The 16,578-nt window shown below is 40.6% G+C and overlaps 1 protein-coding gene across 1 annotated transcript in view; it reads left to right on the forward strand.

Annotated features, from left to right (window-relative positions):
• The window catches only part of Gab1 (GRB2 associated binding protein 1), a gene marked incomplete at its 3' end in the record, with an annotated part of 119,831 nt that overhangs the window by 78,407 nt on the left and 24,846 nt on the right, over positions 1–16,578 (forward strand). The window contains exon 2 of the mRNA XM_023706481.1: positions 8,272–8,566. Within this exon, the coding sequence (XP_023562249.1) occupies positions 8,272–8,566 (295 nt within the window). The remainder of the gene's footprint in view (positions 1–8,271; positions 8,567–16,578) is intronic.

Genomic DNA, 16,578 nt, shown 5'->3' on the forward strand with positions numbered 1-16,578 from the left:
GCTTGTGTGTGTTTGGAACAGATGATTGTAATGATAGAGCCAGTGGAGTGGAAACTTCCAGCGAGCCTGTTTTTTCCTTATTTTGCTCTATGAGAAAAGATGGAGCTTCCTGGAAAACAACTCGAAAATTTTAAAGCACATGGTTTGCTTTTGTCCCTGCTTTGTAGTTAATTTGTTTTTCTTTATTTTATTTACCCTTGTAATATTATTATGGAAATTTAATATTTTTAATAAAGCAATTCCCAAGGTGCTTATTTTAGGTGTTGAAATACCCAAATGGAGGACCATTAATTGCTGTGGCTTTTAGAGAAAATTAAAGCAATATAAATATTATAATCCCTGGATTTTAAGGGCAGAGAAAAGGAAATGTGTTCCTCTATTTTCAGTGTTCCCAGTGGGCCTTACTTGCTTTTAACCCTGTAAGTTCTAGTTTTTAAAACCGTCACTGGGCTTTGTTTGTTTAGAGTGTTTTCTGACTCAGGCTCTTCACAGATGTACCCTGAAATTTTATATTTAAAAGAAAGGCTGAACTCATTCACTAATTCCAGAGTAGTAGAGAAATGTGACTTCCTTGCACACGGAAATTCTTGCTTTTTGTCTCTGTGCACGTCATTCTCAGATTTAAAATTTTTATGTGACTTTCTTTTGGGAACAACACACTTTTTAACATGTAATTTTTAAAAATTACTATGAAGTAATAAATGGAAGCTCTCTGGGGAAAAAAAGATTATACCAAAGCATATAAATAAAAATGCACAAATTTTCTCACCCTCCCCTTCCTGTTGAATACCTAGAGGTACCAGAGTTCCAAATTTGGTCGACACCTTTTCAGACCTCATCTGCCACGATATTTTACTGTGCGTGTCCATGTGCACAGCTATGTCAGAAAAGTAGGATTATACCACATGTGCAATTCTGCATCTTTCATTTAATAGTTATTATTGAAATATATATATATATATATATATTTCATTCTTAGATGTTTTGTATAGATTTATTGTATATATATATATATATATTTCATTCTTAGATGTTTTGTATAGATTTATTGTAGAAATGTCACATAATTTATTTAATCTATATCCTGCTAATGAAATTTCGAATAAAAAAGAAAGAGCATTTTGGAGCTAGGGGTGTGAGACACCCATCTCCAACACTGACTTCTTCCAAATTTCTGTTATTGTACATACATTTCGAATTCTACAGAAGGACTCATAGTCTTTTTTTTTTTTCCAAAATATCAGCTGTGAAATTCCTCTTAAAGAGCTTTCACAATGACAAGCTCCATTGCACTTTGGTGAGGCTTCCTGGAGCAAGGGCATTCGGCCCAGGAATGTAGGCAGTGCTGTTCTTACTCCTTTGGTAAATGTCAGCAACACCTGAGCACCTAGCTGCCGTCACCTCATGGCCAGTGTCACCTGACGGCCAGTGTGTGCTGTGGCCATCTGTGGAGCTGAGAGACTGGAGAGGGGAGGCAGGTGAGTGGGATTTGAAAGAACCTGGTGTGCCAGGGACTTGGACTTCTACAACGTTGGGCTTTTGTTTTCTTTCCCTGAGATCAGCTCATTTAAGTCACTCGGTCTCTGTGGTCATGTTGATGAACAGAAAACTTTTAAGGCATCTTATGGAGGCAGTATGTAAAAAAACAGAGGCAGGAATGACCCTGGGATCCAAGGTGCTTGGTGTCTAGTTGGGAAGATAATTTGGAAGCACCTGGACAGTATGGAAAGGTAAAATAACCAACAGTTCCAGTGGGTCCCATGGCAAAGCAAGAGACATCGTAGGCTAGAACGATGGTTGGGGGTGGAGGAGCAGTGTGGATAGGAAGGCACGAGAGTTGGAAGGAGCCCTGAAGGATGACCAGGTTTGAAAACAGTTCAGAATTTTTACCAATGGGATGGATGAGCAAAAACGAAAGAAGGAAGATCTAAACTACTTTGGCTCAGCAGAAAGCTTGAGAGCCAAAAGAATCAGGCAGGAACTTGAAAGGACCTTGGGGTTTTTCACCCCCTCCCTGTAATTCTGTTTAAAAGAGCAGCACAATTCTGATTATGGGTTGAGCCCGTGGCCTTCCATCTTAGGGGCACATTAGAATTGTCTGTTGAGCATTTAAAACCAAGACCGGTGTCTCGGAAGCCCTTTGGCCAATACGACGTAGTGGGTCCAACCTGAAGCACCTTTTCTTTTTAATTAAGTTTTCTGGATATGTTTAATATGCAGTCAGAGCTGAATGCCACAGCAGCAGCCCTGGTGCTGCTTTTGTTACCATATATTGGTTATGGAGAAAGGTACAGACAAAGGGCCGAGAGTGCTGGCAAACATCACTCGGACTGTAGAGAGGTGAAAAAATAAGCAGGTGGTAACAGTGTTTTTCCTTAAAACTGAATCCATTAGCTGTTAAGGCTAACTTGACATTTTATGAAATTGTTAATAATGTTATAGCAAGTAATGGTTTGGGACTAATCCAGATGGAAAATCTTTCCCCTCCCACTAAGTGATGGGACTCCATCTGTACTTTCTTGCCATAATGTACTTAGTCCCTATAGTGAGTGATAACCTTGTTTTAAAATCTAGCTTCTCTGAGACAAATCTGTCTTCAGTCTGGCTTGCATATAGACAGTATTTTATTTTATTTTATTTTATTTTATTTTATTTTATTTTATTTTTTTCGGAACCGGGGATTGAACTCAGGCCCTTGCGCTTGCCAGGGAAGTGCTTGTTCCACAGAGCCATCTCCCCAGCCCTACAGACAGTATTTTAAAGGAACAGTTCTTCCAAAGAGAAGTTCAAACATGCTTCTGATCTTTAGTTTCTAACACTATTTTCTTCATACACATCTGTCCTCTGCTGACAATTCCTAAAAGAGCTGACCAGGTTGCAATCGGTTCAGTATCCCCATAAGGAGCAGAGACAGTGTGAGAACTTCCCCCATGCCCTGCTGGAGATTGAGTCCAGGGGACAGCATGTGGCCGGGCCAGAGGTAGGACAGAGCAGAGGGTTGTGGGTGGGGGCTGCAAGGCCTTGAAGTGTGCTTGGAAGATAGATTAAAAGACAGGGCCAGAAAGATTAGGGGTTGGAGCCAAGAGATAGCTAGAGGGCCCCATGTGCCCTTCCTGAGAATTTGGGCCTTCGCCTGTGAGTATAGGAATCACTGGGAAAAGAGCCTGGTGCGGGAGTGGCCCTTCTGCGCTACATCAAGATGCAGGCTTGCTGATGTTATGTTACAATATTTGTTCAACTTCAAATTGCACTGTATTTGCACGTAGGACAACAAAATAGTTCTCAACTATGAAAGCTTCTTGCAAGTTTCTCTTTGTCTCCTTGTTCATAATAGAAGTCAAATTAGTTAAAATGTTTTTGGGATTTTTTTTTTTTTTCACATAAATTTTGTTTACAGTTGCTTTGAGGATTTGGTTTTGAGGGTTTCTGGAAAACTTGTCCGTTTTGTCTGTTACTGCTTGGCAGGGTTGGTGAAGCCGTGCACAGCTTTCCCTGGGGCTACCAAGGCAGCAAGGATAAAAATAGGACAAACTTTAAGAATCCCAGATATTTTCAGATAACAAAGACTGATTTATGCAGGCCCGTTTGTGCTCTGACCAAACATAGAGACGCTTTTGTGCTGTGATTAGCGAGGGTGCTGATGTCAGTCCTCTTGTCAAGCTTGAAGCTTTATTCTGTGGCTAAATTGTGCTTTGTACCATAATCCAGAGAACCTTTGTATCTGCCTTATTAAAGTGTGTAGTTTATGTAATTGCTTTTGTTGTCCGGTTATATCGGTGCCAGATTCAGTGAGAGTGACTCATTTTGAGACTGAGACAAACATTCACATTTGGACCATGTTAAAAATAAATAAATAAGTAGCAGGTGCTACTTGGCTAAATTCTGCGCTTTAATGTGGTAATTTCCTGCTGTAAGCAGTCATGCTTTGTATAGCGTCTATTGGCCTCTGTAATCGCTGGCCCAGGGCATCCCGTGCAGCTACCTTAGCACATGGCTACTCACTTCTTAGCTGTTTTGCTTCCTAGGGGCTTTGAGGATTTCAAGGATGTGATTTAAACAGAGAAGCAAAGGAATGGATGGGAGAAGCCACAGACAGCTGGAGCACAAAGCATGACACAGCCAAAGGCATACACATTCTTTTCTGTTTTCGTTATGTTCCCAAGATGTCTATGCATGCATTTTGGTATAGTTATCTTAGTTTTACTTGTCACATAAGCATGCGATATTGGAGCTTTTTTCCTCGGGTAGAAAAGGCTTTAAAAGCATTTCTTTTCATTGTATCCCATGTAGCAAATTTAATACTCTCACAAATTTTACAGCTTTGTACTTATAGGGGAATTCTTTTTTGGCTGTATAAATATTTCAGTGTAGTAGGTACTGTGTTGTGTATTGGGTATGGAATACAATGCAGCAGATGTAGCCATTATCTTGTTAGATTTTGCAGTGTGGTTAGGGTCTCAGATGCTGAAAACAAATAGTGTAATATGAAGAAAACTTGATCTTTGTAGCCTTATAAAGATCACAGTGTGGTCAGACTTCAGGGTCCCCAAGACTACATCCTGCTTTCATTGGGATATTGGGTTGAAGATGGTTGAGAAAGAGAGGGCTGAAGGGCCAGAGACCAGGAGAAAGAACACGATAGATCTAGGAAGTAGCATGTGCAGAAGTCTCTGCAACAGGAAAGAGCTTGGCTTCCTGATATCAAATTATCAGGAGAGAAAAGTGACAGTTGATAAAATTTGAGAGAAAAGACAGAAGCTGCATTTGAAAGATGATAGGTGAACTGTACAGACCCAGCAGGGTTGTACTGTGTGAACTGGGGGCCCCAGAGCCACAGAGGCGGTCGCTGAAATACAGCAGAGAAGCTGCACTACTTAGTCTGAATCATGAGGGAGTGGATGAATTGTGTTCAGTGAATTACGTAGTAAGGCCTGTTGGAAAGATTTCTCTGCAAGTGTGAAGAAGTTCTCTCTGTATTTACAAGTGAAACCTCAGCTATCTGGAACAATCACCAAGGGAAAGACTCTCTGATGGCCAGATGAAAAAGTGCAATGTTCTGTTTTCTCCTCCCTGCACTTCCCCATAATTCTTTCATGTTTACTGGGCAGTATCCATAGAGGCTTAATTTTACTCATGGATGACTTCTATTTATTTTGAAGCAAATAAGCATATAATAAATGAACTGATTTTTATAATCCTGGGCCAAATTTACATGAATCTAACACTTTGTAAGTTTTCAATAATATTTAAAACACCTACCCTGCTTCTGCTAAAAAGTAAATTAAAAAATATTAAAAAAAAATAAAATGTCTGTAGAACTCTATCTTCTTCCAGAAATTAGTTCTGTATTTTTTCTCACTGAACTGTACTCAGGTGGAGAATTTAATTTAAAATGCTAATGATTTTAAAGAACTGCTTAATAGTTCTAGGCCTTTTTTATGATTTTTCTAATAATTTTCATGCTGAAGGATTGTGTACATTTCCTCACCTATGAATAGCTATCTGTTAGCAATATCTCGACAAATGTTTGGCCAGAATTACTACGTGCCAAAGCATTGTCATACAGCTTAAATATTTTCTTCATAAGTAGGAAGCTCCGGGTGGGTAGGTATATGAATTCTCTATATGTCTTTTTCTCTCATTATAAGTTTTTTCAGAGCACAGTATTTTTGGAATAACCAGCTACCTAAATTTTCCTGAGTGGATGTAACTTAAAGAATCTCTTGAAATGCTACTCCTAAAGTCATCACCTTTAGGAACCCAGTTATCCGTATAATTGTCTGTTGTACTAAAAACTGGGAAGTCAGCTTCTGGATCCCTGAGGATCCTTTTCTGTAAGTTTCCCCACTCTGTTTCCAACCAGTGTCATACTTTTCTAGCCTCTAACAGGGAACTATGACTCAAAAAACCACTTCCTATCAGAATTTATTATAAAATTTGATGATAATAGAAGCTAAGGCTAAATATCTAGTAGAGAAACAAATGTATTTTAGTTATTAATCCTTTTATTTTCTCTTTCTTGTGTGCTTTTCAGGATGAAACATAGCCAGCTACAGTTTAAAATTGTCTCTATAATTCCTCTGTATTGCATTTTCCAAATTTTGTGAGGAAACAAAAACATGGAGAACCTATCATTGCTTTGGGGGGCTTTTAGTAGATTCGAGTGATTGTTTTATTGACGTACGTATGTTAGTGGAAACACAGTCATAGTATTTTGGGGAAATTAGCATATGTGAACTTTGGGATCATTAGTGAGCATCTTTGGTCCGACTGCATTTCTGCTTAGCATGAAACTGTGAGTTAAAATTCCTGGAAGCACAGGGCTGCTGTAACCCAGGTTGTCCCTGGAGAAGAGACTTGTTACTTGTGGTGATAATTCCTGAAACTGATGCACGGAAACATTGTGCCAGGTGCTTCGCCGTGATTTCCAAGTGGACAGAAAGGGCAGTGCGGACCTGTGACTCCACGGGGCTTTGTGCCGTGTCCTTCTGCTGGCCAGAGTGCCTGTTCCGGGGAGGTGATGTCCAGTGTTTAGTCCAAGGATAGAAGGTCTCTTACTGGGTGTCCTAGCCGATTTCTTGTCACTAGGACAAAACACCCACTACCTGCTACTTAAAAGGAGAAGTTGATTTTGGCTTGCAGTTTTCGCACATGATTAGCTGGCAAAGGGGATGATGGGACATAGAAGGCGAACTTGTGGAAGCCAGGAAGCAGAGAGAGAAGGGAGGAGACATGTGCAAGAGTGCGCCCTTCCGGCTCAGTCCCCTCTGCTGTCCGGGCCAACCTCCTAATGACTTTCTCCTCATCTTCCCAGCAATCTAGACCTGTGCTCACTATCTCCTCACTCCAAAGATTGTGTATTTTAGCTACCGAGCTCACCAGTGGCTGAATCCACTGAGGAGTCCGGCACACCAGGACCCAGTCACCTTCCAGACATCAAGCTCTCTGGGGACATTTTAGATGTAAACCATAACCATAGGTGACCATGACTTGCTAAAATAAGGTCTTGGACAAATTTAGCTAACTGTTCTGAAGGATGAACCTCAAAAAGGAGTAAGGCTTGTCCAGACGCAGATGTATAGAGTTTAAAGCTTGAGGAACAAGACTCAGTCATTTCATTCTGCTATGATTGTTTCTTAGTGAATAAAGATTTTGGAGTGGATAGTAGTAAGAGGTGTTAGCCCTTCCTTAGGCATAATATTAAGCTCAGAATTTAAAAATACAAAATCTTTGAAGGGAGGTGATACTGAGGACAGATCTAGATTGCTGGGAAGATGAGAAAGTCTAAGAAAGTTGTATCTCGTATCAGAGAATGCAGGCAGCTCTGTAGAATCTGTAAGTGAGCCGCTGGCCAAAAGGGAGAGGCATCTGGTGCTTGCTTTCTAGGCAGCAGTTTCGAAAGCTGTTTTGCCCCTTATCCCTCCTTGCCCTGCAACAGACACATACACACACACACACACACACACACACACACGAGTTGGGGAGAGATAGAGAGAAAGAATGAATTCTATAAAGTCTGTAAGAAGCTTAGGAAGAGGAGTGATAGTAAAGCATGAAAATCCATTACTTTTTTTTTTTTTTTTAATCTTTTTAAACTGGGTGGTTTAGCGTTCTGTCTTGACTGTGTAATGTAGTATTAGTAAGGACAACGGGTTGTTATTCAACAGTTACCACTGTGCATTTGTAGAATTCTCGTTATCTTCCCCAACTGAAACCGTACCCACTAAACACGAACTCCCTGGATCCCCTTCCCACCAGTCCTCAGAAACCATTGTTCTGCTTTCTGTTCCTGGGAACTTGATCACAGCAGAGAGCTCCTATAAGAAGAGTCATACACTGTTTGTCCTTTTGCCACTGCTTGTATGTCTACTCCTTTGTGTATTTATATCCTTTTCTCTCCCAGCATGATAGCTTTTGGTATTGGGAATTGCACTCAGGACCTCACACTTGCCAGGCAGGCGCTGTTATACCCCTGGCCCCAACATAATTTGTTGAAACCGTTATTTGTATATTTAGCAGAAATCAAGCTTTCATTGGTTTGTTGACTTGATATTATATCAGAGGAGAGTTCCTAGAAGATTCTAAACTTAGACATCATTAAGTTAATTTGAACCCCTGCTAACTTTGCCATTAACAGTGGCCAGTTATCCTGTAGAAAACAACTGTGACTTTTTCTAGACAATGCACTTACAAAATTGGCTTAATAAGTGTGTGTCTTTTTCAGTAATTTTCTCTAATACTAAACGGATACTTTTTTTTTATTATTCCTAGGCATGGAAGAGAAGATGGTTTGTGCTACGCAGTGGCCGTTTGACTGGAGATCCAGATGTCTTGGAGTATTATAAAAATGATCATGCCAAGAAGCCTATTCGTATTATCGATCTCAACTTATGTCAGCAAGTTGACGCTGGATTGACATTTAACAAGAAAGAGTTTGAAAACAGCTACATTTTTGATATCAACACTATTGACCGGATTTTCTACTTGGTAGCAGACAGTGAGGAGGAGATGAACAAGTGGGTCCGGTGTATTTGTGACATCTGTGGGTTTAATCCTACAGAAGAAGGTGAGTTCAGGATTGTACTGTTCAACTTGAATTCTCCCTTTTTTGCTACACTTAAAAAAGATGTCAAAAGTATTTCAGTTATACCCTATGTTTTGTTTTATACTGACGTCTTTGGTCAGTTTGGAGAGAAACTTTTATAGGTTTGAAGCAGGGGGAGAGAAAGAGCAGGGGGAGAGACAGAGAGAAAGAGATGGAGAGAGAGAGAAAAAGAGAGAGAGACACAGATAGGGAGGAAGAGAGACAGAGTCAGAGAGAAAACAGGTGGGCAGGCAGACTCACTGGCTTAACCATTACAGAACAGAATCTAATTGTCCTGAACAAGAAGGTGAGAGGGCCAGCAAGTTAGCTCAGCAGACTAAGCTCCTGCTTAGGCAAGCTCAGGGATTGGGGTTCAATCCCCAGCACCATTGAGCTGGCCACCGAGACTGGGCATGGTGGCATAGGCTTGTAATCCACTCTGGAGAGGTTGAAAACAGGAGAATGAGCCCAAGCTGCATAGTGAGACCCTACTAAATAAACTAAAAAAAAGGGAGATGCAAACATCTCCAAGAGCTTCTTACTGAGTTTTGACAAATTAAATTGAACTATTCGCCACAGTAGATATTTGGTTATTTTTGACCCAGCTCTTTAGGTGTTATTGTAAGAATGACACTAGCTTTTGAAATTATGAAATAGCCAAGGTTATCAATACTTAGGAAAAGCAAATAGAAAGTAATCAGAAAATACAATGAAAAAGTACCAAATGGATGAGTTTATTTAGCACAAGTTCTGAAAAGAGTAAGGAGGAAGAAAAAGAAGGTGCTCAAGGTTTAGGTGAGAGGGAGCAGAGAAAAACTTCTCAGAAGATTAAGTGTAAATTGTAGGCTTTTGAAGGAAGTTGTATTTCTATATGAGTGAACACAGGAATAGAGTCCCTCCAGGCTTGAGACTGGAGGAAAACAAGACTCCAACACAGAGTAGAACTTTACATGACGGAAGCAGAAAGCCATGAGTAAAAGAGCCAAGGGAATAGCTGTTTATAGGGCTTGAATGTGGAACAGATTTGGGGTGTGTATCCCAGAAACAGCTTAGCAATAGAAGTCTGAAGAATTTTGTCTTCTCCAGGTTGTTTTCTGTAGCTATTCAATTACTTATTCCCTGTCTACTCCTCTGCTCCTCTTTTTTAACATATACTCAAATCTGTGTAAGGTCCCGAGGAGCAGAGATAAAGAAGTAGTGTTTGACCTTCCTGTCTTCGTGACTGTTCAGCAGTTTCCCCTTATTCAGGGGAGATATGTTCCAAGACCTCTGTTGGATGCTTGTGACTCAGGATTAGGCCAAGCTATATATACAACATTTCCTCCTTAGCCATGCAGGTCAGATTTTATTTGTAAGTTAGACACAGGAAAATGAACAACAGCAACAAAAGAACAGTTATAACAGTGTACTGCTATTACATTACCACCATCTTACTCTTGTTCTTTGGGGCCATGATGAAGTAAAATAGGGGTTATTTGAGCACAGACATTATAATACCAGGATACTCCAGTAGTTAGGATCTGACAAACAAGAGAGCTAAGTGACCAACAGGCAGGTAGCATATACCACACAGATACACTGGATGAAGTGAGGATTCATATGTCAGGCAGGATGGAGCAGGGTGGCTCAGAAAAGGCACACAATTTAAAACTTACAAATTGTTTATTTCTAGAATTTCCCATTCATTATTTTCAGACCAGTTGCCCAAGGTCAACTGATATTACAGAAAGCAAAACTGCAGATAAGAATGGGATTGGGGAGAGCCAGATGTGGTGCATGTCTGTAATCCCAGCACTTGGGAGGCTGAGGCAGGTGAATTACAGAGAGTTCAGAACTAGGCTGGGGTACATAGTGAGCTCAAGGACAGCCTAAACTATGTGGTAAGAGCTTGTCTCAAATACAAAAAAATAAGAGGAGTGGTAGCCGCTGCTCTCCAGGCTTTGCAGTGCTGCTGAAAGATGACAAGAAGAAGAAAAATACTGGAAAGGTGGCCAAGCGAGACCAACACCCTGTGAACAAATCTGGGGACAAAGCCAAAAAGAAGTGGTCTAACAGCAAAGTTCAGGACAGTCTCAACAACCTGGTTCTGATTGATAAAGCTACTTATGACAAACTCTGTAAGGATGTTCCCAGCTATAAACTTACAATGCCTGTTGTGGTCTCGGAGAGGCTGAAGATCCGTGGATCACTGGCCAGAGCAGCCCTTCAGGAGCTCCTTAGTAAAGAGCTTGTCAAGCTGGTCTCAAAGCACAGAGCTCAAGTTATTTATACCAGAAGCACCAAGGGCAGAGATGCCCCTGCCGCTGGTGAAGATGCATGATGAATAGGCTCAACCAGCTGCACATTTGGAAACAATAAAATTTTATTCTTTAAAAAAAGAAGGGAAGGCTGTTACACTCACATTTAAAAATGTACATTGTCAAATACTTATACTAAGGAGGGCTGAAGAGGTAGGAAGATTTATTAATAAATATAATCAACATCAAAGTTTGGATTAAAGAGAAATCAATTGTCTCTGAGCCCTGCATGCTGCTTCCACAGTGGCCAGTGTAGGCCTGGAGAAGGCCTGTGAAGGCTGGGCCGGGCCTAGGGTAAGGGACAGACCCTGGGGAGGACATTAGGAAGGGTCATGGGTCAGCGCTGGAAGACCAGCAGCAGGCAGTGGTTCTGGCTGGCCAAAGCTGGGCCCAGGAGTGCAGGAACAGATCGTAGACTGAGCGCTTGTGATTACAAGCCTCAGGGAATTGCTTTCTTGGGCAATTAAGGCTTCCACTGTATTCACGAAAGTACTAAATATGTTCACGGGGTGTGTGAGCCTTGGGGGGAGGGGTTCATTTCTAACTCTGGTTTCTAACCCCATTTCTGTTTGCATAGATGTCTGTGTTTGAGCGCAGTCAAGGATTTTAAAGTTCAAGGCACGTGGCTCAGTTTTCCGTGGCTCTTAGTGTAATTGTTAGACATTACATTGGTTTCATTGTGATCATTTTTTATGTCAATAACTAGTTGTGATAATTTTGTTGCTGCTGTCATTCTTCTGCCGGCTGCCTTTTTGATTTTGAAATTGTTTGCGGAGACCTCAGAGCAGACTTACATCGCCGCCGGTGGCCTGCAAGGCTAATTTGTAGGTGTTGTACCACAGCCCTCCTAAATTTAACAAAGGAAATGAGATGCGGACTCAGAGGATGTGCCTTCTTCAGCCAGGGAATGTATTTAATGTTTGGAAGCCCATTCAAGAGTGAGTAGAGTGTGGAAGCCCTCAAGATAAGAATTTTTAATGTTTGTGTCCAAGATTAGCTTTTCGAGTTTTAACATCCAGAGTCTGATCTGCTTGACAACCTTGCATTGAGGCATTCTTATCATTCAAGAGCTGAATGAACAGGCTCTGGGAAGAGGAAGATGTGAGTTTACCACCCCCTGGAGCTTGCTCGTACTCTGTTGGCCTGTAGGCACTCATCCCACGCACATGTACGGGGTGAGTAGCTTGGGGGATGAATGGTCAGCCTCACAGAAGTGGACCCGAGCACCCAGGAGGAAAAGATTTTTATAAGAAATATCCAAAATAATGCATTACACTTGTTGATGAGTGTGTTTGTATATAAAACACTGGAGAAGGATGGTGTTCTAGTCTTCATAGCATCTGTAAGTTTGTCATTGGCCTAGTGGGAGAAAGTCAGATAATCCAGGAATTCATAAGACCTGTTGAAAAACACCCTGCTGCAGGAAAAATAGAAAACATGATTTCATTTTAAATCCATCAAGAAAAACCCAGTTTTAAATGGATCTGTGGCAACTGCTGATAATGTACTGAACACTTTTTTTTTTTTTTTTTTTTTTTTGTAGTTAGAGGAACATTTTCATTGATTTTAGAAGTCAGAATCAGTTACAATATCTGTTTTCACTTTATAAACCTCTGCCAGGGTAGAGAGTAGCAAATCTTTTAAAAACTTGGGGGCTGGCCAGATAGCTCAGTGGATTCAAGTACCTGCTTAGGCAGAGCACAGTGGCCAGGGTTCAGTCCTCAGTGTGCCATGCTGGCCCCACCCCCAGGGCACACTGAGACTGCGATTGAGACTGGGCATGGTAGCGTGCTCCTGTAATCCCAGCACTTGGGAGGCTGAAAACAGGAGAATCACTAGGAGTCAGAGCTGTGTAAAGAGTCCTTGTACACCCTGTACCATATACATAAAATGAAAAAAAAAAGGAAAGCAACAGAGACTTTTCCAGTGGCAAAACTCCCAAGTCCTTGTAAAACAAATTAGAAGAATGTTGGGGTTGAGTGAACTCCCAATTTGTGAACTTCTTATGTTCACAGTATGTACAGGGGTAAGAAGTTTGTGGGGAAATCCATAGTGTGATTAATTGAGTTTGCCATGTGTGTGGCTTGTGAGTTGGTTAACCAAGAACAGCTGTGCTAATCACGTCATTTTTCTATCTGTTCATTGAAACAAGCCCCAAAGACTTCAGTTTGCTCACACTTTCTCCATTAAGTTGATGAGCTGTACGTAAATACAACTGCACTTGATTTAAGATTATGTTATTTAGGTTTTTCACAGCTGATTATGGTCATCTCCCCCAAAAAGCCACAGTCAAAAATTAACCACACTGTAGTCCTAATTGACTGCATTGAAGTAGATGTGGAGTTTGTTGGAATAAGTCTGTAAAAGATGAACAGTTCATTAAGTAGTGTAAAGAAGCCAAAGCATATTTTATTGTACTCTGTAATTTTTTGGGGTTTTAGTGGATGGTAGTAAAACTACATAAAAGCTTTGAAATCAATCACTATTCTTCCTCAGATGTTTGTAGGAGCTCCTTTGCTAAAAGTCTTTAAAAAAAAAAAAATCAGCTAACATGGAGGAGGCCCTGGCTTCAACCCCAAGCTCCACAGGTAGAGATGGCAGACCAGAACATATCTAAAGATTTATTTCAAATTATAAAGAGCAGCAGTAATATAGTACAGAAGCCCCAAGAGAAGTGGTACTTCTGTACTCTACTGCTATTTTCCTTTGTAATCATATTCTTAGAGTTTAATGCAGTCATCAAAATGTTTCTGTTCTTCCATTAAATTTGCCACTTGCTTTAGATGCTGTTGCCAGAGATGCCTCACGGCCAACCCCTATGCATTGGTGGGTATTTTTGTTTTTCTCGAGATAAGTTCCCTGAGCTCTGTGCTCTACCGACTTCAGAATGTGTTCCCATTCTTGGCTTGAGGATTGGCTAATGCCACAAGATGATTTTTCACTGTGCTAGTTTTAGACCAGATGTGAGAAGCAATAGAGTATGCTTGGATATCACAGTCTATGAAAATAACTGTCCCTAGTCCCAAGGAGAATAACTAATTTTCCCCTGAAAAACAAAAGGCAAGGGGAAAAATCTGACCTGTGTTTTGATTCCAGGAACCTCTCAAAATATCGTTACCATGTTATTTCCGCTGCCCCAGGTGACCACTGCTATTATTGAATACACTAAATGCTGGCAGGCTGGATCTGTTTTTAAATTTTAGCTCATTGAACTGAATGTGGTTCCTATGAATGCTTTTCTTTAGTAGGTTTGAGGGAAGAAACTAGTTTCTTGTTTTTCTTGGAAATGTACAGATTTATTTTTGTTCCTATAACACCAAGGTGGAAGCTCTTAAATCTGCTAAACAAGGGCTGGGAAACACAGCTGAAGGGCTGTAGGAAGCTCACTGACTTCAGTAGAGGCCTCAGGGCCAGTTGTAGGTTGCAAGATTAGAAAGCTGCCCCTGGGTTAGTTTTTCTCAAAATGCACCATATATGGTGACTTAATAAAAAAAAGTGCAGTTTAGAAAAGTAGATAAACTAACACTTAAGAAGATATATATGTATATATATATATATATATATATGTGTGTGTGTGTGTGTATATACACATATATCTTCTTAAAGCAGTCTTAATCAGGGCATTTAAAAATTCTTTTTGTTGTGGTATAAACTACAGTGATTGCTGTAGATCTTTACTGTTCCATATGGTTTTATATATCCATCTTTATCTATACATAGATATTATCTGGGTGACTGTATCTTAGATTAAGAAGTGGAATGTGTATACTGCCCCAGTAAGTTTTCTCATTCTTCTTCCCAGTAAATCTTCCTTTTACTGTTTTTTTTTTTTTTTTTTTGTACCCGGCTCAAACTGAGGTCCTTGCGCCTGCTAGGCAGGCACTTACGCCGCTGAGCTATGGACCCAGCCTAAAGTTCCATTCTGAATGTATCTTTTTTTTCTCTGTCACACTGGCGTGGCTTTGCCTAATCTTGAACCTCATGTAAAGGGAGCCATTAAACCTGCCTTCTGTCTGCATGCATCTGCTTCCACATGCAGCAGTGCAGCGGTGCATTGTGTGCATGTGTCACACATTACGGTTCTATTCAAATGTAAACGGGCACACGTGCTGTTTTCAGTTCATACAAATAAGCTGGAGTGAACATTGTTATATGTGTTTTTTGGTGGACATCAAAGTTGCTGCATCATAGGACAGCGACAGTCCTTACAGCCTTTTAGAGTTCTTAATGAGAGTCTGCTGGGCCACTCATGCCATAGGTTCATCACCGCTGTCGTGGGACGTATGTATATTTAGATTTAGCAGACTTAGTTTTAGTCCCCAAAGTCATTCTAGCAATTGCTTGCCTACCAGCAATATGAGAGAATTCCACTTTCTCCGCATCTGTACTAACATTTGGTATCATCGGTCATTAATTTTAGCCACACCAGTATGTGCTATAGCTCATCATTTTAACTTGATTTATTTTTCTGAGGACTAAATTTAGGTGAAGTGTGTGTGTGTATTTGGTTTTGGGCCTTTTTTTCATGATACATTTTCAAGCTACTGCCCCAGATTATCTTGGTATATTGAGTGTTCTGGATAGTGGGGCCGAAGAACTTGTATTTCTGGAGTACTGCACAAATGATGTGAACAGCTGTTTAACCTCTGGACAACATTGTCTAAAGATTTATTTTAAAGTCTCTTAAGAATGTCTTAACAGTATATTAAGGAAAGAGTCGGGACAAATATCATTTCTACTTGAAGCATATTCAGTACATTGTGGAGTGATTAAGGGTTTTCAGTAGGTGATAAAGTTGAAGAAAGTGCACATTGCTTCCCTGACAGTTGCTGCTACTACTGTTTGCTGCTTGCAGCTATTTGTTAGATTTAGCTTCTTAAACAATCTTTCATAAAAATGGTGTATTCAGGGGCTGGCCTGATAGCTCAGTGGACTAAAGCACCTGCTTAGGCAGAGTGCAGCAGCCGGGATTCGATTTCCCCCATCGTGCCTTGCACTTAGCGATTGAGACTAGGCATGGTGGCACGTGCCTGTAATCCCACCACTTGGGAGTCTGAAAACAGGAGAAACGCTGAGTCCAGTCCATGTAGTGAGACCCTGTAGACCCTGTCCTACATACAGAAAAAAGGAAAGAAAGAAAATGGTGCATTCAGAAGTGAAGAGATGACCATGTTTGTGTTAATGGTAGAACTCTTTTTTTTAGGTAGATGTAGATCTATTCAAAATGCTTATCTTTAGAGAAAGAAAGATTTTACAACATATACCGTAAATTAGCAACCAATAAAAACAGGAACCTTGACCATAACCTTTCATTGTGAACATAAAGGTAAATGTTTGACACTGGAAACTTTAAAATGTACTCTGTCAGCAGACGCAATCTGCCTTCAGAGAAAATTTCATGTGGGCCCCTGACAAAACCATGGGCTACCCCACAGCAAGCTGGGGTACACATAGTAAGTAGTGGCTACAGATTCAGACAACCTAATGCCTCAACTTTGCAACATTCTACTTTACCAATGAGAAAGTAGGATTATATCTTCTGGTGCAAACTCTTGTGCTTTTTTTTTTTTTTTTTTTTTTTTTTTTTTGTGAGGTGGAGGGTCAAAATGACAAAAAAGGGGTTAGACGTGTGGGGTTTTGTTGCTTTGTTTTGCTGTCTTGGAATCAAACACAAGGCCTCAAATACTCTAGGAAAGT

The sequence above is a fragment of the Octodon degus genome, unplaced genomic scaffold (assembly GCF_000260255.1).
Source record: "Octodon degus isolate 3935 unplaced genomic scaffold, OctDeg1.0 scaffold00260, whole genome shotgun sequence".
Taxonomy (NCBI): Eukaryota; Metazoa; Chordata; class Mammalia; order Rodentia; family Octodontidae; genus Octodon; species Octodon degus.